General features: G+C 42.5%; 1 protein-coding gene across 2 annotated transcripts; it reads right to left on the bottom strand.

Annotated features, from left to right (window-relative positions):
• Positions 1 to 2,559: 2,559 nt before the first annotated feature.
• LOC311492135 (protein diaphanous homolog 1-like) lies at positions 2,560 to 24,760 on the bottom strand. 2 transcript variants are annotated; one of them, XM_084550313.1, is made up of 11 exons: positions 23,574 to 24,760; positions 18,170 to 18,265; positions 17,985 to 18,079; positions 17,446 to 17,547; positions 16,851 to 17,090; positions 16,415 to 16,544; positions 16,086 to 16,210; positions 15,775 to 15,939; positions 15,177 to 15,309; positions 10,958 to 11,047; positions 2,560 to 3,342 (listed from the first exon to the last, which is right to left on the bottom strand). In XM_084550313.1, the coding sequence occupies exons 3-11, from the start codon at positions 17,991 to 17,993 to the stop codon at positions 3,158 to 3,160; spliced, it is 1,179 nt and encodes a 392-aa protein (XP_084406439.1). In that variant the 5' UTR covers positions 17,994 to 18,079; positions 18,170 to 18,265; positions 23,574 to 24,760; the 3' UTR covers positions 2,560 to 3,157. The 2 variants fall into 2 exon arrangements, with proteins under 2 accessions (XP_084406439.1, XP_084406438.1); XM_084550312.1 differs by lacking the exon at positions 23,574 to 24,760 and having other exon boundaries at positions 18,170 to 20,943.
• Positions 24,761 to 25,677: the final 917 nt, after the last annotated feature.

The following is a 25,677-nucleotide window of genomic DNA, read 5'->3' as shown; positions in this document are numbered from 1 at the left end:
CTGCAGCTAGTTTGGCAGACTGATCATCTGGTACAATACAGAGGGGTGTTTCTAAGGTGTTCCCAACACAGCTGAATATGTCCTAGGGAGGAAATCAGTGAAAGTCATGACTTACTATAGTTTAAGTTTATGTTGAGGTTCATGAGAAATGCAGATGTTCTCCCTCAGTGATTCAGGTGCTCCGTTAAAGGGGGACGCTCACCTTTAGGACATCAGATCTGAGAGAGTACCACCGTACAAAAATGTTGTGTAGCCTTTTGTGGCTACAGAGGGAGAGCACAAAGTCTGATAAACGTCCGCGAAAGATGTCTTGACAAGAGAGAATGTATACAGTTAACAAAAATACACATATATCTTGTCGTGCACATTTTGATCTTTTAGCTGCTGTTTAAAGCCCAACCAGAAAGAAATGCTAAGCTAGAAAACAGGAAACGGGGGGGGGGGGGGGGAATGGGCCAGCAGCACTCCACAAAAAGTATATATTTTCATTTCTCAGTAACTGGATATTTTTCATTACAGACATAAAATGCAGAGGAAAAAGTCACTGAAGTGCATCAGTGACAGGAAGGTCAGAAAAAAAAAAAAAAGGGACAAAAATGCACAAGGCATCAACTGTTCTCCACATACTGTGCACAGACACAGAGCGACTGATCAACGTGATCTCTAGGAGGGATCATACTGAATACTGGCAATCAATGTTGGAAAATGTCTTTGGAAACCCTGGAGTCAGGGAAAATCCTGGCATTTATCTGTAAAAATAACTAACTCCACTGTTTATTCGTTCTTCTGGCAGTAAAATTATAGTATCGCAGAGTGCAGTGACTTTGGTATTTTACTGCTCAATGTGTTTACATGAGAGCGAGAGGGGGGAAGCTGAGAGGAGAGTGAGAAGTATGAAAAAAAAAAAAAAAAATGGACTTTGGCGAAAACACAACTGAGCTGGAAACTACACACTAACAACAGCGCCTGTTACACACACAGTGACCAATGAATGACCCAATCACAGCAATAAATTACTTAAGACATTTTTAATAGTTCGGTGTAACAAACAGAACGACTGCGTGCATTACTCTGTAGCCATGAAGCAATCTCTGTGGAAAACAGAAAACAAAACAAAAAAGAAATCTTGCCTCTGCTCAAATACATTAAAATAATCAACCATAAAAAAAAAAAAAAAAAAAAAAAAAAAAATCACATAGAAAATGATCTCTTTAAAACAGGAAAAAAAAGACCAATGGATTAACAAAAGAACTCCAATTAGGACAAATATTCCAGTGATATTTTGGATATCTTTTTCATCAGCAAGCATCCTCTCTTTAACCGTCGCTTTCCAGTATCTGGTACACACAATCACACGGCGCTGTCCAGCTGAAGAAGTGAGCAGAGTATAGCAGGAGTAAAACAGCAATCGTCTCTCTGGTTTAAATACAGCTACAGCAAACTTCGTGCAAGCAGTCTGTAGGGTTTTGCACCTAACTGTTCTCAGTGTTACAAGATTTAAAAACGGAGCACTCGATCAGAACAAGGGCTTCTACAGCTCCAGTGCTCGCCCTCATTTCAGTTTATGGTATTTAAGTGCCATTTAGGACAATCACGCTTCTGGAAGATAATGCATCAGTGCTGAAGGCGTTGATTAAAATGCTGACGTTTTGGAGGAGTTTTCTCAGTCACCACCGGTATGAATCGCCGATCTTTAACCAGCACGTTTATAAAGTCCACCGAGCGGTTTCTACGTCCTGAGACTGACTCAACATCAAGGCGTACACGCTACAGTAATGAGTTTGCATAGGAATAAATATTTTTCGGAGCAGCTGACATCACCTCGCAGGCAGGATTCCTGTCAGATATAACACCACAACATCATGGCAACATGTATGCTGATGGCTACTGAATGCAAATAACAGCAAGGCCAGACATTCAGAATGTGCTGTTGCAGTTCAGTGGGAGGGGAACACACATACTTGTCTCAGCAGTTTTTGGGCAGTTTTCCAGTGTGCTATATCCTCAGCAGAAAAACCACAAAGCTGTTGAAGAAACCTAACATTTGTGACAGCATGGTCGGTACCGTACAGTAATTACAGATGACAGTACACACCAGACTCAACACACACACAGGAAGATGATTGTGCACACTAAACTAAATATAGGCGGCATCACACTCTCTCTCTCACACACGAAAACACACAGGCATGTAAACTGCTCAGTCTAGGTTTGCATGGAAACGCCAGTTTAAACAGAAAGGTTTTTTTGGTTTGCCTCTGCGGAAGGAGATCTCTCATCTAGTCGTCCCTCTCATGGGAATGATCATGTTCATGGATAAAAGCATATTTTCTTCATATGACTGCTGTCTGCGCAAGTGGTCCCTATTTATATATTAAACTGAACTTGTGCATACACACCAGTGAGCTAAATCGCTTCTCGGTAAGATAAAAATTAAAAATAAAAACAAAACACACCCAGGTGGTAAGTGTCACTGATAAATGTGATGGGCTGGTCCACATACCTGTCCAGTGTAAACTGTGATTGGACAAGATCTAGAAGTGAAATGACAAGACTGGATTTCTACTGATTGGCACTTTTCTTTTCAATAATACAGCAAAAATGATTAACATTTAGTAAGATACAGTATACCAAACAATTACAAAGATATATGTTTTGTGTGTTTTAAGAGTGGTCTTGGCTGGAACGTCCAGAGAAGACTCCCTGATCCAAATTCCAGACATTCCCAGTCTAAGTTTGGGAATAACAACAAAATAAGTGGATACCCTCCTGAGTCAAGTCTTTGGAATAGCTCAAGATGCCCTTTGATGAGTGACTGGTGAATCAAGCGGTGTTGAAACAAAGAAAAACAGACAAAAAATGTATGAACATATATGTGCGCATGCTGAAAGCAATTCAATCTTTAAGACATTGGCAAAGCTCCAAAGGTTGGTGAGGGAATTCAGGGGTTGAGATTGAGATGAAAGCCCCGCCCTCACGCTCTGCTGCCCCCCGTCATCCCAGAAGACACAATAAATCATAAAGGATGGTCCTTTTAAGACAAGAATCGGAAAATAAAGGCCTTTAATCAGTAAACTAGAAGTATGATATTGGCCCCTGGAATGTCTAAGAATGATAGATCTGCGTTTAGATATGACTGACTCTGTGAGTTAAAAGCCTAATTAGCCCGAGGGGGCGCAGTGTCCAGCAACTCCTCTAAAGATTCTGCTCCTTCTGGTTTTGGCTCCTCCTTCTCTAGTTTTATCTTCTTTGGGGCCGCTTTACTGGATGAGGGCGCGTCTTCCTGCATCAGCTCTTTGGCCAGGATGTTGGTCACTGCATGACCAGCTCGTCTGTGGTTGGCTGAAAAAGAGAGAGACCACAGGCTTAGAAACACAACTAGAGAGACCATAAAAAATAAAAATAAAAAATTCCTCATACAGATATGTCTGTGCATGCCATTAAGCGACATATCTGACGTAAAAACGACATGACACACATAACAGCATCAGCAGCCAGATACTTCACACTTATCACTGCAAATATGAAGGTTTGATTGGTTATCATACCAGCCGTTAGCCTCCGCACACAAAAATAGGTTCTATAATGTGGTTTTCATGTTGAAACAGAAAACAGATGCTGCCTTTCTTTCCTGCAAACACACACATTCATCCTCCTGACACAAAGCCACACAAGTGTTCGAGTAGTGAGGCTATGTGTGGATTAGTGCAATATCTGGAGCAACTCAAGGCTAACGTCAGATTAGACTCTATGTGATCTACAAGAAGTGAAAAAACAAGAATTGGGATGTAACACACACACAAGGAAGAGGAAGTGGGACTGATGAGTTGAGGGAATGGAGGGTAAGGAGGGGTAATAACAGAGGGTGAGACACCACGCAAAGTAAAGTAGGACGGTTCATGCTGTGGGAGGATGAGGGAGGATGAAAATGAGATGAACATGGATGGAGAGACTGAGTCAGAGGAGGTATAAGCAGTGAGGAATGACAGGAAGTCACAGAAATAAGTATTGGAAAACACCATGAGGTATAGAGGAAGCAGTGAGGAGAGATACACGGACAGGGACGGACAGAGAAGCAGAACAAGTGTGACAGATTGTGTCCTAAGGATGCTTTCATTTTTGTTCTTCTACCTGTTCTACCGTTCCTCTCCTCCCACACACACACCAGCAGCAGCAGCAGCAGCCACCGCCGCCGCTCCTTATCTCTCCTTCCCTCCTTTTATCCTTTACCACTCTCTTCACTCTCCTGCGTGGGATGACAGCTGTGCAGCAGCGGCCATTTTGAATTATATAGGTCAGTGGGAGATTGTGTTTGTCGTTATTTTATACTTCAATCCTAAAGCAAATGCAGCAGCATCACTGTATGACACACTGGTTATCATACACGACATTAACGTAATGTTGGTGAGAACAAAACCAACAGACGCATGCATGCAAATTAACCACGGCAACACGAGCAATGCTCTGAGACTTATCACGTGGTTCTGATAAGACCAAAAAAAATAAAAAAACAAGACCAAAACACTCAAACATGCAGAGTTACCAAGCAGGTCTCCAGAACTAGTTGTGACAAAGACACAATAGAGTCTGGGGAGAAAGAGGAGAAGGAGATTTATAGCTCAAGAGTCGTGTTCACAGTTGTCTTCTTTAGTGTAGGTGTAGAGTCTCAGCTAGACTGTTCAGCACAGACAGCTGCGGTGTCAAATTATCACCAACCTCACATGAGAGAGACAGATTTCTCCACCATCACAAACATGAGAACATTTTATTTCTTCCCCCGTGGAGTCCATATCTATTTTCGGCCTTTTCAAACCTCTCCCTTACTCCTAGACTTACTAATTAGAAATTATGCAAATGGCCCAAAAACCGAGAGAAACAGAGTGCGACAGTGTGGGCGTTGTTATATGTGTCTGTGTACTGTGCCGAGCTTGTCCTAAAAATTCTAACCCGCAGAGGAAAGCTCTTCAAAGGCTGTCAAACGCAGCTCCTCTCCTCTCTCATCCTCCTCCACTGCCTCTTGAGAGAGACGACAGAGAGGAGGAAGAGAAGAGGCGGGTGCGAGTCAGGAGAAGTTGCACCACCGGTGGCAGCACGGGAAAAAAGATGGAGTTAGACAGAAACCTGCAGATCAACAAGGGGGAAATTCTCAGAGCAGGTGTGCAAATTTCCTCTGTATTTGAATATAGTTTTTAAACATAGAAAAAGAACACTGCTTCAGGAGCAAATACACAACATGAGCACTCTGTTATCATTATTTCAGTGTCACTTTACACAGATATGTTAGCTATGCTTCCAATATTCATAGATTATTTTGACAAATGCTTCTCTAGAAGTAAATAATGCATTTGCTGGGGACTAACTCTATCCAATAGACAGGTCAAATCTTCCAGATGACACTGACACAACAAATAAATATCTAACTGTCCTGACCAGTCAGATGTCATTTGACTACTTAAAGGGACACTCAGTTAAATTTCTGAGTGCATTTTATATTACCATGTCATAGGGATTAACACCCAACCTGTGAAAATAGATTTCTTATCTTCTTAAAGAAGCTGTCTGAGGTCTTAGAGAATAAACCTGCAAATGAAATCCATGCTGTTGATCTTGACCAATGCTATGGACAGAAAAGTCAGTCTCTTGCAAGCCCCCCAACTTTGTATAAGTGCAGAACAAAATCACTGCCATTCACCACGTGGCATCAAAAACAGGAAATTCTCAACGTGCATGTGGAATGCACATGCTAGATCTGATGTTGACTAAATAATCCTTGCCCTTGGCATGAAGCCTGGTGGCTGCAGCGGTAGGAAATGAGACAACAAAGACTGTTTTTATGCGTGTTTACTGATGAGTGTGAGATTGAATTAATGTGTTTGCACACTGAAGGGTGGTTAGTAGCACAAAGTAGTGGGAAGATCATCTGTAACACATTACGCTACGGGAGACTTAATAATGACTACCTGACGAGGCAAAGAACGCTTTGTTGTACAAGTATAAGATGCTGCCTTGTTGAGGGGAAAATACAGAAACAGGAAGAGAATTTGCAGACTATGTGTAGAGTAGTTTGAGGTGAGATGTAAGAAGAGCTAGAACTGGAGATACGACAAGGGAGCAGTCTTTTTTTTATTATACTTTGGTTTACTATACGGCATCTGCAGTGAATTCGCAGTCACATGACAACATGGAGACACAACCAGGATGATGGTGTGTTTGCAGATGTAGGCTGGACCTCCATCAGTGACTACAACTTAGCAGGGACTCATATCGCCCTCCTCAGGCTGTACTGTGTAACACACTGCTGCTCTGAACTAGAGGACTGTGGGAAAGGCTGACGTCATCTAGCATCACCACTGGCTAATCTCTGCGGGTTAGTACTGATGTAAAAGCATGAACTTCATGTCACCATCAACTGGTGCTTATGCATGGTGGGCCTCTTTTGTCTCAGTGAACATTAACGATGCATGTGACATCACCACTGTCGTGGTTGTGACTTGTGACGGAGTGCTCTCCGATTGGTCTGAATAAACATGTCTGTGTGTTGGTGAACATCTGTGGAAGCAGAGGTCTTATTTTCTGTTTTTGTAAGAGAAGACCGCCTGCGGAGCCACGCGTGCCTCTATTGTTGCTATGCTCTTTATCTCCGTCTCTCTGTTGTGATTGGAGCTTTGTCATTTAGTTGCTACCGTGATTGGTTGTTCTAGCGAGGGTCATGACCCAGCAGATGTGTCTATAGTGAGTGTTCCGACACGTCATTCCTCCACGTAAATTGCTTTGAATACACAAACACAAAATTTGCTTCACCAACATGACTAGTCTAAATTCATGCTAAAGCACATGGACATATTTTGGGCCAACAACCTAAAGCTAAAAGTCAGAAATTGTATTAAAATATTTCTGTTCTCTGGAAGATATTGTTATATATCTGTTTGGGTGGATGTATTGGTATGCAAACATCCATGTGTCCCTTTGTAAAGGCATGCGAGCATCTGGTGTGTGTTTTGTCTGTGCTTAAAAGGAGGGGTAGACAGACGGAGGGTAGACAGCTGAGGATCCCCCGCGCAGTCTGCTCATTCTTCACAACCAGCACAAACACACACACACGCACAGTGATCTGAGGTACGGGTCAAAGGTGAGGGGGTATATGGCCTCCACAGGCTCGTGGCGACCCATTCAGTCACACTGCTGTGACACAATGAGCATGACAACACACTCAATAGGCCCTCAGCAGTCTTTTAACTCAGAGTTGGTGACGTCTGCAGTCACTGCAGCTGTGAGGGGGAAAGAAAGGGGAGGGGAGGGGAGGGGAGGGACACTCTGCCAACTATATGCACAATAACAAATCAATTTGGCCCCATGTTACATAGGTTGACACCAGCATTACTCCAGATAAATCCTTTAGTGACCATAAATTAAAATCTAATTAGATAAAGAAAGCACCTTTTGAGGACTCTTTTGTCTTACCTTGGAGTAAGTTTGTAAATAAGTATGTCACCTCTTTTGTGTTACTTTAGTACTATTACAGTAAACTGCTGCTGGTTGTGACTACAGTGAAAATCAGTGCACCTTCAACTGTGCTTGCACCATAAAGCAGCAACCAAAGAACAATAACCATCCCAGGCAGCCAGGCTGAGCAGCTGCAGCTGTGCTCGTGGCCAGCTGCTGGATGCTGTCACAGATAAGCCTTTTAAAAATGAATAATGTGCACTAAACGCATCACATGATGTGTCACATTATCTCTCCTTTTCATAACATCCGCCGAGCGTTTCCTTTTACCGTCAGTGAAGTGTGGTACTGGACTGGACTAACACGCCGACTATCATATGGATTGGAAGAAATTAAAAGTTAATTTAACGTAACTCAGAAGTGTTGAAAGGTAAAAAATAGCCCTGAAATTAATCCTTGTCATGACCCCTCATTTGGGGTTTATAATTAAACTTGTGTTTTAATAAACGACTTCATTATGATTAAGTTTATATGTACTTCCCTTGCTAAAAGAAAATATTACTCCTCCTCCTCCACTCCTTGCTTATTTACAGAGCATGAACCTTTGTTCTGTGTTTGCAGACTCATTACATGAAATCTGATCTGTAATAACAATGAACACAATGGTTTCAATTAATTGGGCTTGAACTGCAGGGAGAAGTAATTAAAATGTGGGAAGATCAGCAACTGGTTTAACTGATCCCTGGGCCGTAGCTGAGGATGGGAGAGATGGATTATCTAACCAAAATGACAGTTATGAAGTCTCTATCTTAAAAACAACATCTTTAAGTTGTCTTTGAAAATGATTTTACAATCTGAAATACTTGTTTTTCTCCAGCTGTGATGTGCTGTCTTATATCTTTTCTTCAACACAAAATGCCTTTATCCATTTCTGTGCCCCATATTTCACGTATATATTATATAGCAAACGCTAATAATAATTTGAATGTGTACATGAGCAGACTAGATTAATGTTTTCAGCCTGGTGATGACGGCTGCATGTGGTCCCAGTGGTGCCGGATATGGATCAGTTGAGCCAGAGTCAGGATGTGTCTCCTCCTACTCCAGCTCCACTGAAATAGGACCTCTGACTCAAACATGCGTGCACGTACACAGACAGTGTGTGGGTGAAGAGTTAAAGCCTTTCCTGGCTGTAAGAAACAATGTGGTGAACTGCAAAGGAGCAGCCTTTAAATATCAGTGACGGAAATATAAACTCTAACAAAGCCCCCCCCACATTAGTAACGAAAAACCCTGAACTTTGGCCGAAGAAAAACATAAATGAAAGGACGAGCAAACAGAGGAGAGAGGGAGGAGACACTAAGCAGAGATGTAATACATACGGCCACTTATATTTTCCTACTCTTTCTTACCACAGACAAGTATGTGCAGGGAAAACTCATTCTCCCTCGTTTTCTCTTACACATGTGCAGGTATTTCCTGTTAGGAGTGTGAGGAGGCCACACAGTATTTTGGATGACTGACTGAGCCCTCAAGTGGGCCCCATTCCCTTTCCCCTGCTCCCACTTTTCTCTCCAGTTCCCTTTTCACTGTTGCCTCAGTCCTTCCAGTTGTGATGACCCATAAGTGTCTAGTGGTCTTCTCAGCGTGAAGACCACTAGACACAACCCCAGTTTTAAGATTATACAGCAAAACAAAAGTGATAGAATAAGACTTTTTTTTTTTTTCTTTTCAGATCAAAACACGGGAAGGGGTTGGGTCTGTCTAACTCAGACATTATTTCTGGGCAGAGCAGCTCAGCACTGTGGTGAAATGGATTGCTAACAATTTGGAGGCAGCAGGGGCGTGTACAGAGAAGACCTCGACTCATGGGATATCTTTGTCTGTTCAACCTTGCATGAACAAAAATCTTGGAGCAAACCCTGTATCAGGAAAGAATGGATTTAACACAGATTGGAGGTCAAGTGACACAAAAGTGCCGACTGAGATTTAGTTTTCAAAAAGGAGCGGAACAACTTGTCAAAACTTGTCGACTCTGTGCCCAATGTCAAGAATAGTTTAAAACTGTTTGAAAAAGTATGAAAAGAGAGATTAGTAGAAAGAAAAGAAAGAGTGCTGTCTACCCTCTAGGTCTGAGCTGTTCCACTCTGAAGCGCTTCACATCTGGCTTCTATTGAGAGAGGGATTGGGTTGCACACACTCTTCCACAACCTTCCTTATGTGTGAATACCAAACACACACACGAGCGCATGTGAATAAACACACACGGGGTCTTTCTTGCTCGCTCCCTCTCAGTTAATGGGCACTGGACACTTTCCCACTCACATAGCTACGCATGAGTTGCCTAACACCAGGAATCATGTTACAGAGTTACTGTCCTAAGAGCTAAATTGTTTACATGGTCTTACTGGGGCATATCTGGCATAAAACGAGCGACATGGACATTACAAATATGAACAAACCGAGGGAGAAAATACTCCAGTCTCCAGTAAGTAAATGTAACTGGATCTGGCAGTGGGACAGAAGTAGTTAACCAGATTACTGGCCTGTTTCTATGAGCTTATACACTGCATGGCCTGAATGAAAATCTGTGCAAGCTGGAGTTGTGCACAGGACATGAACTTCTGGCTCGACCAGTAATGAGAAAAACAGCGCTCCAACTTATTTGCTGCACCATAAAATGGCAAGTCAAGACTGTTACTACTATAGATTTGACGACTTTTTTGTGTACAACACGTTTACAGAGAGCTGTGATATTAAAAGCCATCATAACATTATGTAGAAGAGGTGAGTTAAGGATTCTAATGACAAATGAGTTAGGGTTAGGTGGTGAAAATCACTGAAAGCTAATTTTGAACACTAATAAATAACATTTTTATTCTAAAATGAATGAAATTAAATCAACATTTTAGTGGGCATTCACCTATTTGCATGGTGAAGGTTAAATGTCCAAATAAGCAGAACATATGTTTGAGTGGGATGGAAGCATTAGCTATTCTAATTTTCTTCAGATATTAGCCAGTTGTAGAGTTATTTGTACTGACCACTCATCGACCTCCCTCCTTCCAATGTTCGACCAACATGTTGGTTCATCTCCCTTCTACATTCACATATCTTAAATTTTCCTATTCGACAACCACACCCTCATCAGTTGTTCCACTTGTTGTATATTGGCACCCTCCCTGTACTTCTGTTGTTGTGCCAGCCTTTCATGGCACCGGCTTTGGCCCCTGTATCCATGGGCAGAGAATATTACCGTGACTCACAACTTGAACCATGCAACAGATGGAACAGAGACCAGGGAACATAAACAAATCTGTTGCCGTGCGCTGCCAGAAGCATAGAGACTGACTATGAGGAGGAACAAACTCATATGTGACTACATGTGCTTCTGACTGGTATGCATACCACACCTGTGTGAAAGGAAACTGACATCTGTAAATCAAGTAAGACATGAAACTTTGAAACATCTGCATGTTTTGTGAAGATTTACTGCCGACTTGTGTGTAAGTACCTGCTTGCCGTGGTCCTCTCTTTCTCCTGAAAGCAGCACCGGACTGCAGTGCCTCCAACAGGCCATCCATGATGCCAGTTTCATCACCCTCTGTGAACAGCAAAAAGACACGATATCAGTAAAGCATCAACACACTCGATTAAATCACCATGTGGAGTTGCATTTAAACTTTTATTTATGTCACACATACACACACCACTCCACCATCACAACCCTATTATTTAAATCAGTAAAGCACCGACACACATTCATTTTCCTTCCAAACAACAGGAGAGTAATTGATGGTTTTGCTAACTTCTTGGCCTATTCCTGTCTGTGATACGCCAACACACACGTGGGCAGTGGGGATATTTACCAGCCACGTGGCTACGTTGGCAAATTAGCTACATTAACCCACATAGGCAGTGACCCAGTTTAGCCACAGTCACTGCTAGGGGCTACATGCTGCACTTTGAGGGAGATCAGCTCTGAAACACACCCTCATTGGAAAGACACACCCACTGAAAGCTAAAACACTACTGAACAAATATGTAAAAAAAAAAAAAGGGTACTAGGGACTGGAAACAAACATTGTGTCTGTGTATATTTACAGGTACAGTTTGCATGGGTTGCCTCTGGGTTTATGTTTACATTTACATCCACTGCATAGCCTCAGTATCTGGTGGCCATAAATAGAGAAAGGTAGGCCAAACCAAGTGTGGCACCCAGCCTCAATGTTGTGTGTAAGCGTGAGTGTTGCCATGGCTGTTCTGTGGGCAGCATTCAGGGGCACAGCTCAGCGCTCAGCCAGATGGTTTCAATTATTTCTATCTGAACCCAAATAGACAGAGGGGTCTCCGGACGGGGAAGTGGAGTTGGGGGTTAAAGGTTTACGTCGTCGCCTCCCCCAACCCCCATGCCTCAAACACAGCACATACAGCTCTGCTCACAGACAAAAACACACAATACTTAATCCAGCAGTAAGCCAAGAAGCAGATGGCCTGTGGTTTGCGCTTGTCACGTCAGAGAAAGTCTCTCTCACACACTCCCCAAGCCTTCCACGGCTCATATGCACCCCTCAATGTCCATGTCCTGGAACTGCACTAAGAGATGAGAATGATGCAGGCCATGGTTTTCTTCTTCCAGGGAAACACATCTGGCACATTCCCACTTACACTAATCACATGTCTGGGTTAAGCCACTGGCGGAAGCGTAGAAACACACTAACCTATTTGTATAAATGTACTGGAGGCGGCAGAGAGACCCAACAATGACCTAGCTATGTCTAAAACATGCTTATTATTGACTGAGTGAACACCCAACTAAAAGTGGAAAGTCCTGGGGCCGATGCTGTCTATAGCATTATGCATATACCTCAGTGGTGTTTCTGAGAGACTGTGGCCTTCGGCAACAATGTTCAACGAAGCCATACATGAGTGATGTTTATGAAAAAGAAGCTTTACAGTGTTTTGTTTGTTTGGAATTAGCAACAGGGCTCAGAGGGGAAGACACACTTGTCGGCTTCAATCATTTGTTGATTATCATGTGCTCTTCTTAATTCACATGATCTGGTCAAAGACATCATTATTGAAAACTGGCACAAGAAGAATATTGAAATGACCTCAAAAACTGTGGTGGCAAAGTTAGACTATGTACATCAATGGCATCGATTGTGAGCAGCACCAACAAACACACACACACACACAGTTCACAATACAAACAGCAAGGTACTGCCTGAAGCACATAAGCGCATAAGACGGATTAATTAGTGCAATAGCCTTAAAATGTTGAGCTCTTAAGGTGTCCATTTGGATCTAATCCACAGTGAGTGCATTGACACACTGACACATCTCTCTGGATCACACACACACACAAAGACACACACACAGAAGGAATAACATCTTGCGTAGAGCAATACTGCCCCTAATGGGTGTTCACACAATAAGAGATGAAAAGGTGAATGGAAAAAAGAAGAGAGAAAAGAGAGACATGACAACGATCACAGAGAGAAAACAGAATGTGAAATTACAATTGTAGGTGAGGAGATGGGGAGAGATTTTTTTTTTCATTTTTCTAATGTGCCACAACTGTGTCCCTCTTTCACAGTCACCTGGAGTGAGACATCATGCTACCCAGGCTTATCCCATCACATCCCTGCTCAACCTATGTGCCTTTCTCCTCTCCTCCTCTTACCCTCTTTTCTAAGAGACAACAACACAGACTAATCCCCTACAGAGCATCTGCTGCCCTACTCTTCTCCAACCCCTTACCCTCCCCCACAGCTTGCTCTCTGCGTGGAGCATGAGCGCTCCAAGTGGCTGTTCCCATAACAGCGTCTGTGTGACTATAAGCCACACAAGTACACGCCCTTTACCACATCCATAAAAACACAGCCTCGCATCGCTTTTTTCAGGCAGTACTGACACCTAGTTGTAGAAATCAGGAATAGTAGCAAGCAGCTTTGGCATCTGTTTAAAGATGGGTTTATGACTGCCAGGGAGGGACTTCTCATGTCGGTGGTAGACAGTATTTATTAAATCAAATTAGAGTAAACATCTACATGTAACTTTAAGCACAGATGATGAATGCGGACCTTTGGGTGTGGCATCCAAGTGCTCTGCCAGTTCAGTAGTCTGAATATTTCCATCATGAGAGCAAAATAAAGCCGAGGAAAATCACTTAATGACTAGATAACCGAAGTATGAAATTAAAAATAATCTACAAAGAACGTAAAAACAATGAGTTATTCACAGTAACTATAATCACATGCTTGGAGCATGTGCCATTTCACTGAGGGAGTCTGTCTGACTCACAGAGGAATGACGAGGCCACAAACTGCAAACACACACTGACCTTCCAGGGCTTAACCAACAACTGGGATATTATGTTTACAGAGACAGAGAGCGAGAGGAACATTCAGAGAATCCATGAGATAGTAAGGCTGTGTGAGAGACTGAAAAAAGGGAACTCTAGCTATCAGTGTGCGAAAGAACTGCTGAAAACAACCACTGTGTAAAAGCACATAACCCTCATCAAATATGAGGGATATAAGCAAATACAGAACAAAGACCAGGTGTGTGTACACCAAATTTGTGTATGGTCTGATTTAAATGGGGGGTGCTGAATGACTCCAGGCGACAGAGGCAGTCAAATATGCCACCTGCATGTAAATGATCTGTAGCCCACTAATGTGCACACGCACACACACACATACACTGTTTGAAGCACTATTATGTTCCATTTTGCATGTCTCTAGACGCTGAACATGAAATATGACTACTTTGCTTTTCTACCACAAATGCTAGGGACTTCGAACACTCAGACAAAATATTCCAAGTGGTGCCTCAGTGCTTAAAGTGCCCTTTACAAGGACGAAAGACACAGGGGGAGGGAAAGGAGTGATTAAATAAAAGCAAGAAAGAAAGAAGAGGAGAAGCCAGCTGGAACATGGACTTCTAGGAGAGAAAGGCCAAAAAGACTTTCAGTGAGCGTTTAACAAAGTACACACACACACACACAAACGGTGCAGGCCCATTTTGAGCAACACAATGTTTCCCAACACATGGGCAAAGCAAAACAGACTCCCTCTCCAGAATAACACACAGCAGTTTGTAACATGTACTGTACATATGCATGGAGTGCACTGAGGCTGTAGCAAACTCTGACTGCGGAAAAACAGAGTCTCTGGAGAACCCAACTGGAGCCAGAGAGAGGAGGAATGTACTGAAAGTAGGTCACAGTCTGAGAGAAGGGGAAAAAGTGTCTATGCAAGGCAGGATTTGGATGCTATCTGGATGTATGGGGGATGAGAGAGTGAGAATGGGTGTCTGTTACATGGTTCAATAAGCTACTAGCGTTTTATTTTTAAGTATAACAGTTTCTCATAGAAGAGAGGAAAAGTGTTTTTGCTGATTATTTCAGCGCAGTTTCAATCCCCTGATCTCCAGAGGAGTGGAAAGAGGTCATGCAGTTCCTTGCATATATCCTCCTCTTCTTCACTTCATGTGAAGATTTGTTGTTTCTTGCCGACTCAAAACAGGTCATCAACATTAGATTAACTCTGGTCTGTAAATATTCTTTCACACACACACACATACAGACACACACATATGCCACAGAAGTGTGGACTCTGACTGCCCCCAACTGGAATCTGAGAGAAATACAAGGTGAGAGATGTAGAGTGGCTCTCTCTCTTCTTCAATCACACAAAGGTAAACAGATATGATCCAAAAATCTTGACCTGCGTTGATGTCCAGGACCTGGCTCCTCTTGAGTTTTTCCTCTTTCTCCTTTTCTGCCTTTTCCCTTGCCAGCTTGGCTCTCTTTTGCTTCTCTTCAGCCTCCTTCCTCTTCTGATTCTCTTTTACTGCTTGCTGGTGTTGGAAGGAAAAGAGAAAATATCAAGAGAGTGTAGGAATGCAAATTAATGTGGTGGATAAATTATATAAATTCAAGAGATTCTTTAAAGAAAGACAGCAATGTGTCTAAACAAAACTTCAAAACCAGTAGCTGTCCGTTACCCTCTGTAACTGGTAAAACAAGTTATTTCATTTGGGAGTCTTCCAAAGTGGCACATTTAGAGTTGATGTATAAACTGACAATAGAGCAGAGCCCCTCTCTTTCGTTATTGTGTCAATACAAACAGATGTACCAGCAACTGCCATTCTCATCATGGTTTGACAGTTGCCTTTGATCTACCCTTTTTCAACCAGTCTGCTTTTGTGTTTGACTTTGTACATTACGTATCGCAATGTTTTCTCAGGGTGGACAGGAAAGACGATGACACCAGCTTCTTCTTTTAAATGAGCCCACACTTGACTTTGTTCCATCACACTCACCTGGAACATGTTTTTAAAGGTGTTCAGGTCCCCAAAGAATTCCTCTACAGAAAGTTTGCTCGGGTCAAAGACAAAATAGTTCCCCAGATCACTGTATTGCTTCTCCATGTGTTTGTGCATCAGATCCAGCTTCTCATGCTGTTCATGAGCATGTTTCACAAAACCGTAAAGACAATGTGTTAAGGAGCATAGCACACATACAGTATCTTTGTATTCTAACATAACATTTAAATGTTCAAAATGAGAGATTTATTACAAGAGCAGAATTATTTAAGCGCAGCACTTTTAGTTTAACTGAATAAAGAGGATATTGACATCTTCTCCACAAACAGGTCCTTGTCATTTTGTGGAGGAGGAAATGTCTCCAGATCTTTCTCTAAGGTCTTGATCTGACGGCCCATCTGTTCCAGGTTCTTTTGAATCATCTCTGCAGAAACTGTTAAGGACAAGAAACATGTTAACATTATGGAGCATATGATGCTTATGACAGAACGTTGTTTTCACTAAATAAGAACCTTCAACAGAAGGTGGATACGCATTGTCATCATTTCAAATAATGGGAGCCCACTGTCTCAAAAAATAAATGTCTAGCTGGAAGTCACGAATGGATGATGGATTATGGGTCAACTGTGCCACGTACCTCTGCTGGCCTTCTCGACGTGAATCAGCTCATCAACAAAGCTCATGACTTCGGGGTACTGCTCCTGGCAGACATCAGCAAGGAAGTGGAGCAGCGTCTGCTTCAGATCAGCTGATTTGGTGTCACGGAGCTGATTGAAAGAGAAATTGATTTAAAAATGCTTTAAAAAAAAAAAAAATATGGCACTCTAAAAAGACAACCAGTTATGCAATATATATCTGCATGTGTTGCCAGAGCATATGGGAATCTAACAGTAGCAAGGCATATGTGAAAACCATTACGTTATTATTTGCATATGATATGATGTATATCCCTTCTCATCAATAAACTGCATGAAATGCAATAATAAGCCTCAGAAACAGATTCAGATTTAGTTGAGTATAGATTGAAATCATTTTCAACACAGACAATAATGGGTGCATGTCACAGCTATCACCTTGCACAGGTATGCTATTGAGAAGCCGAATGCCTTTCCATTGCGGGAGCCAGCATTCATGTAATTCCCAACAAGCAGGATGATCTCCAGCAGCTTGGCGAAGGTCTCACTATTCCTAAGCTCCTCGCAGGCTGCTGTCACAGACACCACATCTGGCTTGATGTTGTTCAGCTGTTCCTCAAACTGCAGCATGAACAGAATGGCCTGAAGCCGTGGCTTAAGTCGCTTCACAGTGGACATCTGGAGAAACAAAAGACAATGAGGGATATAAAAAACCATTCCTGCTGTACTCGTTGCCACATAGAGAACGACACTGTAATAGTTGCTATGTGATTTCCTCCATTACTCATATCTTCCACGGTTGCACAAAGCACTCAGTGTTTAACAGTTTGAAAATCTTCTGTGTCTAACATACTAATAGCGATTTGAGCATCGCATCATTTTCTACACTTCATTTGCCATCACGTCATTTTTTTCTGCCATTTATGGTAAGACACCTCTAAGTCAGCCGTAAACTACACATATCTTCTCAAAGAATTGAAGAATTGCCTTTTTGTGTGTGTCTTCATTTGTGTGCGTGTTTAAGTTTCCTTACCACTACTCCAAACTGTTCAGACTCAGCAAGGTCATCATATTCATCCTTCATCTCTCCCAGGAAATTCAGCTCTTTTTCCTCGGGCAGCTGTTTGACCAGATTCTAAGAGGAAATAAGATGAAAAATACACGTCACCTGACAGGATTGGGAGACTTTATGTATGACATGGTTTACATAAAACACAAAGACGGATGGGAGCGAAACCTGAAAGAAGTGTCTTCTGTGTGTTTTTCTATGATGAATGACAAACCGCGTGAACAAGTTCTCTCAGGTAAAATATATATACTTTAAGTAAAAGATTAATTAAAAAAAAACGAAAGTCTGCTGAAGGACACATTGAGAAATCTGACACAATGGTTCATTTTATTCACTCAGCACGCCACAAATGTCTCAAGCCACATTAAACTTATCCACTCTGAAAGTTAATATCAAAAACAATTAAAAGCAAAACAGGCTTTTATCAACCTAAACATAATCTAACATAACATAATGGACACACAGAACCCTGCATCATCATCAGACAGATCTGAACTCAGTACCTGAACCATGGACTCCGTGAGGATCTTCTCATTGACCTGCAGGATGGCGTTCTTGATCTCTTCGTAAGGGAGACGGAACGATCCCAGGAAAATTGCTGCAGGAGCAAATACAATTAACAACAGGACTCAATTCAGCATGTTATAACAACATCACAGGTATGGTGGTAGTAGGCTAGTGGACTTACAGAGGTTCTGTGAAGTCTTGCCATCAAGAATCTTCAGCTCTTTCACCTTCTTCTTCTGTACCTGCTTTTCATCTCCGCCATCTTGCTCCTTTTTAGCTGGAGAGGTGTACAGGGAGAAAGGGAGGGTGGCAAACGACAAGGGGGAGAATTTATTAGAAGTTGCATTTCTTGATACGTTTTTGTAATGAAAGGTGACAGCTGCAGTTCATGAACAGAAGTAATGTTGGAAAGGACAGCAGTGAGATCAGTGGGTTCAATAATACAGACAGAAGCGGATTAGAGGGATGGATTGAGGGCCTCTGTGACGGCTACAAAAACTGACAAACTTGGCAAGGCCTTTTAGTTTTTTCACTTTTTCCCAACTGTATGGTGTCATGGAGGTGTTAGGACTATTGTATCAGTGGCCTTGGGTAAGACTCACTAATATGAAATGTTGTTCCACAGAGGGGACATGTGCCTGGTGTGTGGGGCTTTTAAATATGGCCAGACATTTGTTAGCTGGAAGGCATTTGAAGTTTGCATTCAGCTCATGTGCATACTCACTCCATTCTACCACACAAACCCGACAGAAACACTTTACATTAACTTATTCTGACAAGGTCAAGATTGTGACTGTAAGGATGTGTCAGAGTGTGGGGGTGGATATGTACTAGATGAGAATTAGAAGTGAAAGATGAACAGTCACATAACCAGCCACAATCTACAACAACCTATTGTACCCAGGACCATTAGAGCTAAGGTCGGCAGAGGATGCCACAGCTGTTCACTTGTTTGTGATTATTATCCAACTACTTGCACTTGACTTACTGTCATGATCCACGCAGAGCTGCTTAGGCGGAAAATCTGTCACTTACAGCTCAGTCATACAACAGTTTGTAATTTGTAAATTCAACTGTGAGCCCAAAACAATAAATATAGTGTTCTGAGTTGGGGTAAGTTGTCACCATTTCTTTTTATAGACTCAGTTTATAACAAATCATAAGAGGCCTTAATTATCCTTTCAATTTTTTTGTTACACATTTTGGAAAAGGGCTAAAGACAACTGCTTATCTTATTCGCACTGTATTAAAAAAAAATAATCTACAGGAAACAACACTCTCAACCATTTAAACGTTGATCTTTGTCCCCTTAAGTCTTCTACGGTCTCCGTCTCAAAACGTAAGAGTTTTATCAGAGTCTCTGTAGCCTTGTCCTCACCTTATCTTTGTAAAGACCAGACAGTAAAACAAAGGAAGAAAACAGTCTGGATAAAAGCCAATGACAGTGCTGGCACGGAATGTACAGTTTTGAGTTTGTGGCCTCTCTTCGTCACTTTCAGCCTGAGACATCCAGACAAACAATACAAAAATCAGCCCCTGTGGCCTCAGCAGCCCACCTGTTTCCACTGCCTGGTGATGATGTCATGAAATTAACCAGAAGCTAAATTTAATGGTTACACTACAACAGCAAGGGTTTTGGCTGACTTAAGTCATCGTCACCCATTAAAAATAATGGCATCATGCTGCAGAGAAAGAACTACCTATGGCTGCCTAGTTACCAGTCTTACAAATATTTCTCATCATTTGCAAATAAAATTTCTGCACTGCATAAGCAGCCTATTGCTAGTGAAAACACCAGCACAGTAACTGTTCTAAACACGGACACAAGGAGATAACTGACACAGAATAACATAACAAGTCATTCATTCATCTGTTCACTCGTCCATATGTCCAGTCAAACAGTGCTTTGTCTCGATGTGAGATGCCAACAAGTTAGACAATCTGTTAATGAGCCCAGGCTCCTAATGAGCTCCTCATAGCCCCATTTAGTCATTCATTCAGAACACACACACACACACTATTCACACAGAACAGTCACTCAATGGACTGTGGCCTTAATAAGTTCCATTGTTTCCCTCAGTATCAGCTTCAGCTTTATTAGGCTCTCAGATTCAACCATCTGCCGCGTCTTATGTTTCAGCGCTGCATGTTTATTTTTTTCATATTGTGTGCATTATATCAATATAGTCAGCTGTGTGTGTCTGACACTCCATTCACAATCCCTGCTGAGCGCAGGAAACCAAAACAGGAAGATGACCGCCACCACACACAGGATAGGAAAATCCATCAGGACATCTGAGAGGAAACAACATAACTACATCACGTAAACCAAGCAAGTCACAGCTGAACGGTAAAAAAGAAAGGAAGTGACAAAGCCTCAACAAATAAACATCCTTAGATGGAATCACAAAGAGGGAGACCGACGATGACCTAAAATAATCAACTCCGCATCCGGAAACTGAGGGAAACAAGTCCTCTGAAGATAACACTCAAGAGAAATAACAAGAGATAGAAGTAATCATAATATCAGTAAGATTAAACCGCACATGCTGCAGACAAAGATGAACAACTAATCCGGATAGTATATCACTGAAAGGAGTGACAATCCAATTAGTCTGGGACAAGGCTAGTGACCCAGGGGCAGCATCATGTCACTAGGTCAGTGTGTGTGTCTCTCAGAAAGACAGAGAGCCAGCGAGGGAGCATGTGCATTTGTGCATGTGTACATCCACAGTGTTACAGCGCCAGCTGCGGCTCAGCCAATGGAATCAATCGAAGCCGTGCTGACATCACGGCTGATTCATAAAATGGGGTCTGGTGTTCAGATTGTAAAATGGCTGCTCCGTGGTTTCCACATGCAGTCTGTTCTTTTCATTTATGAGCTGATGGCACCCCTAGTGGCGGCTATGGAGCCCTGCATCATGATGCTCTTAGTCATTGTGGGGGAGGAAAGGAGATGACTGAGGCAGAACACATGTGTGACTGGACACACGCACAGACGTACACGTACATAAGCACGCAGGGCTAAAAACACGCCGGCGGAGCCCGACATCTTAACATCCACGTGTTTTATTGTCCCAGCTGCCCGTTTCTAACGCCGACATTATACAGAAGGCCCTTTTTTTGTGGAAACAAAACGCTACTACCCCTCTGGTCCCTCTCTCACACACACACATACACGCACACGCAACAATTCCCTTTTCCTGGAACACCTCCCCCTCGTCTCCCCAACAGCTGCTTGGCACATAGATGACGAGAAACGGGGGGGGTTTGTGTGTGTGTGTGTGTGTGCCACGAAAGGAATTTTTCCATTTCTGACTGCTGTTTTTAATTAAGTGGAAAGAGAGAGAGAGAGAAAAAAAAGCGATGGAAGAAGAGAGGAAGTGAATGAGGGCCGCACAGAATCATGAGGAGCCAAGTCATGCTGAGGTCTTTGTCAATATGTAACTAAGTGTCTGCATGTGTGTGTCTGTCTGCACAAAGAAGAGTCTGTTTATCAGTCAGCAGACCTGAGTGTGTCCTCCCCCCCCCCCCCCCCATTCCTTTCCACTCTTATTCCCTCATTCCTTAAAAGGAGAAATGTGTAAGGGAGATGGTAATGGGTAGCCAGGCTTGGAGCAAAAGAAACAAAAAATGACAGACGGAAAGAAGGAAAGATAGAGAGGATAGAGAGAGGAGCACACTTTTATCTGAACTATAGACTCAAAGAATAGTTTCAGTCCCTCTCTACTATTTTTTGTTCCGTCTTTTCATGTGGCCTATTCATTCTCTCATCACCACTCCCTGTTTGCAGAGCGCTAGAGGTTATTTTTAACCCACTAAAAGCTTTCAGATGATGTGTTCTGTTGTATATTTGTGCATCTAGTGGTTTTTTTTTAAGGGGCCCTCTGGTGGCAAGATAGGAGAAAGGCACGATATTAACTTTATATAACTTCAGATTAACTTTTTTCCATTCAGCATTCCATGGTTGGAGACTGTTTGAAGTGGAACGGATGGTGTAAAGTTTCAACATCAATATCTCCGGGTTGTGCAGTTCTCTGGAAAAAAAAAGTTGCTGAATCCAGAGAAAGAACTGCACACAGGCACACAAACAAATCCTTTGCCAGAGTCGAACATCAACAAAGACAAAATGTACTTCAGAGAAACTTAATAAGAACACAGTCTGTTTTTGGTTTTAGAAAGTTTACTTTACAAAACTATGAGTACTACACAGAATGGGACAAAGAAGAAACTGAAAAAGAAGGGGGGGGGGCATAGTTCTTTGTCTAAAGTAAACAGAAGGCAAAACTATGGCAGACAGAAGGACAGCTGTAGCTTTGGTCCCTTTAAACTTTAAATGTCCAGCATTCTGTCACTCTCTATATAAGAGTGTGTGTTACAATGTTAGAGTGTTTGACAGAAGAAGAATAAGGGGGTTTCCACAGTAACGTAGGGTCTGAAAGAGCCCCTTCATCCTGTTTTTCACTGTGAAAGGAAATGAGGAGAAAAGATTCCTGACAGTGTGTACGTGTGTGTGTGTGTGTGTTCGTCTGCCTGTGAGTGTGTGCGTGCAATTGTATGAAAAGGACCAGATGGCAGGGTGGGGCAGGGAGGAGGGGGGAAGGGGGCAGGATGTGGGAGGGCCTGGATGGAAGGGGAGGGCACATGGGAGGGGCTAAGACCGTGCTCACTTGCGCTCCCCTGGTGCATGAACAATGTAACTGCACCTAAATTTATAAATTAGACGTTACCACAATATATTTAATTTTTAAACACTAAAATATAGTCATAATTATTAACTGCAAGAGCTAGAAAAATTGTGAATGATACATTTAATTATTTTTTGTTATTAGACTTGACCTGCTGGATCCAACTAACACACTTTAAACAAAAAACAAGAAAAGAGCTCCACATTTATTTTCTGTCTTACATGAATAAAAATGATATATTTGTGGTTATTATTAGAATAAAAAAGATTTTTTTTTTTTTTTACCTGTTGGAAAATATTTTATTAATGTTCAAAGCATAATTTCCTGATTCAAGTCTTCTTAATATGCTCACAGTAACTATTGCAGTGCTAAAGGTAACTACTTCACACATATTTTATCACATTTAATTTAAACATTAAATAGTTCTGGGTCCTGGGTGTGCGCAGGCTGCACTCCGCCGTTATGAATATATATTCTTTTATTTATATTTGGATTAAAGTCAACTTCAATATATTTTTAACCTAAAATAATAAATCACTGACCTTCAGTGTTCATCCCCTGAAAACTCATTTTTAATACCCGTCTCAAGCAATATTTTATCTGAAGGTTTTTTTTTTTTATCCTTATCCTCTTATTAAAAGCACTGCTGTGTATAGCTATAGATAGTGTGAGGAGGCACAAAGTGTGGATCCTCAGGTGAAGCCAGGGTTTATGCGTGGAGCCACAGTGCCCTCCTCTGGCGTAATTGGTGAACTGCAGCTAGATGGGTTGAGGCTGGCAAACCCCTACACCTGACTACTCTCTCATTACCTTCACATTCCAACTGTCTCCTAAACCAAGATGTGTGTTTTGCGCGCACATGTGTGTGTAAGAGAAATAAAGAAGAAAAGAACATACCACTGCGGTTTATATACTGTATATGTGAGGGCACACAACACTGACGGTGTGAGTGGATTCATGTGTTAGTGTTGTTCTCCCAGGGCCAATCTGACCTCTCTCTGCTCTTCTGGCCATGAAGGTCTTCAGTGATGACGCACACATGGCACGTAACAGAATCACTGATGAGACACACACACACACACACACACACAGTATGCTGCCTGCATTGCTGATAAGGTGCACTACAGTAGACACACCGACGCAGCACTACCTTGAACTCGAATTCGCACTTGCTGAAACCACACAAACAGCCAATAAATCCCCATAGCAAATAACAGAGGACACAGACAGAGCGCCCCAATACACACACACACACACACACGCAGGCACACAGCGAGAGGTGAGCCGCTATGGTGTGCTTATTAAATCAGTCCTATATCAGCCAGTCTCCTTGGGACATCAGAAAAGATTTACTACAGCAATTACACTGGCTAATTACAAGGAGGAGAGATAGAGGGAGTGCAGGAGAGCTACGGAGAGGAAAGGGGAAAGGGAAATCAAATCAAAAGGACCAAGAGCAAATAAAGGTGTGAAAGCTGAGACGACGCGAGAATAAAAGAAGGGGACAGAGATGGGGAAAGTTTAAAGGACAGAGACGATGGGGATGCGTGACCTTGAGCCGCACAACAACACCTGAGCCTTGAATGCAGTGGACAGAGACAAAAACACAAAGGTTCATTGTTCAAACCCACAAACCAGCTGTGTGTGTCTGACTTACTGAGTGACCCAACGAGTATGTTAGTATGTTCTTTTTGTTGTTTGTTTGTTTTCTGTGGTGTTCTGGCAGTCTGTGTGGTGCTTTGGTGTTTGTTATTCACAGAGTGGATGTCCTTGATGCTGCACTGGCCTTCACAGAGCAGTGCTCCCTCTACGGAGAGCAGAGTGAATTACATCATTAGGATTGCTCACTGTTATGCTGGGTATCGATCAATCCTGATCCCTGTTCCTAGTGTTGTGGACGCTTGTTCACATCTGTGCGTAAGGGACTGATGGAACGACGTCGGGGTACAAACAGCTGTCGTGCCTGTGAAGGTCAGACAACCTCTCATGTTGGATAGAGCCTGTACAAACTGCTAATGATCCGACACTACATTCTGGTAAAGGGAAACAGTAAGGACGAAGTCTACGCCCTTACCTTTGCTCAACAGGCAGTTCACAATCGCTTGCTCATGGCTACTTCATGCTGTCAGAAGGTTAAACTTGAGCGGCCGAACGTTTGCCCACGTACGGTACAGTGCCAGCGGCTTTCCTAATGTACTCGCTCTTCCCTGCTAGTCTGGAGTACTGTCCATCCTGACTGCTTCAGTGATATATGCACAGCCATGCAGAAAGTCTCATTTTCATGAGCACAGCAGTAGAAATGAAAACTTGAAAATTGGGTTTCTATCTCAATTAAAAAGTTAGATGAACTCTAACACACATGCACCCCATGAGGCACATTATAGCCCTGGGCAGAAAGGATTAGGTACCGCATTCCTGTCAGCGCTCAAATATTCATCATTACCTTATGGAAAGATAGCAGGCAGGGTGCGAGTGGGAGTAAGAAGGACCAAGAAAATGAGAGGAAAAAAAAAAATGAGCGCAAGTATGTGATAGAGAGGCACTTTATGAATACAAGCAGTTCTGACTTATGCAAAGCAAAATAGATGAAAGGGGGACAGAGAAAAATGGAGGTCTACACGGTGTCATGCCATGGAGGACAGTTAAAAGCACGTCACAGTGCTGGTGCACAGACTCATCCCGTTAATCCCTCAGCTTCTGTCCTCTCCTCTCCAACCATCCATCCCTTCGCTCGTCTTTATCTCTGCTTCACTGATGAGGACAAAAGAAAGCACTCAATCATTTACCCACCCTTCCTCCCATTGCTCTTTCTCTTGGTCTCTTCAGGCAAGGCTCACAGGCCTGATTAGCAATTGTGACTTGACCGCATGGTGGAAAGCCTGGCACACACGCACAAGCACACACGGGGGCACGTACACACACAAACGTATACGGATGCACACAAATGTGGCAACAGGGGGGACAAGGGCCAGTTTTGCTAGCTCTAATTATCCTTTGAGCA

The sequence above is a fragment of the Chelon labrosus genome (genome assembly GCF_963514085.1).
Source record: "Chelon labrosus genome assembly, chromosome: 8".
Lineage (NCBI taxonomy): Eukaryota > Metazoa > Chordata > Actinopteri > Mugiliformes > Mugilidae > Chelon > Chelon labrosus.
This window is presented reverse-complemented; position numbering and strand designations above follow the sequence as displayed.

What these genes read in the sequence shown, in the direction of transcription:
- LOC311492135 (XM_084550313.1), bottom strand. An exon ending in CCTTTAAAAACATGTTCCAG is followed by an intron (nt 15,310 to 15,774) that starts GTGAGTGTGATG and finishes TTCCAACACCAG; the next exon opens with CAAGCAGTAAAAGAGAATCA. An exon ending in GAGAGGACCACGGCAAGCAG is followed by an intron (nt 3,343 to 10,957) that starts GTACTTACACAC and finishes TCTCTTTTTCAG; the next exon opens with CCAACCACAGACGAGCTGGT.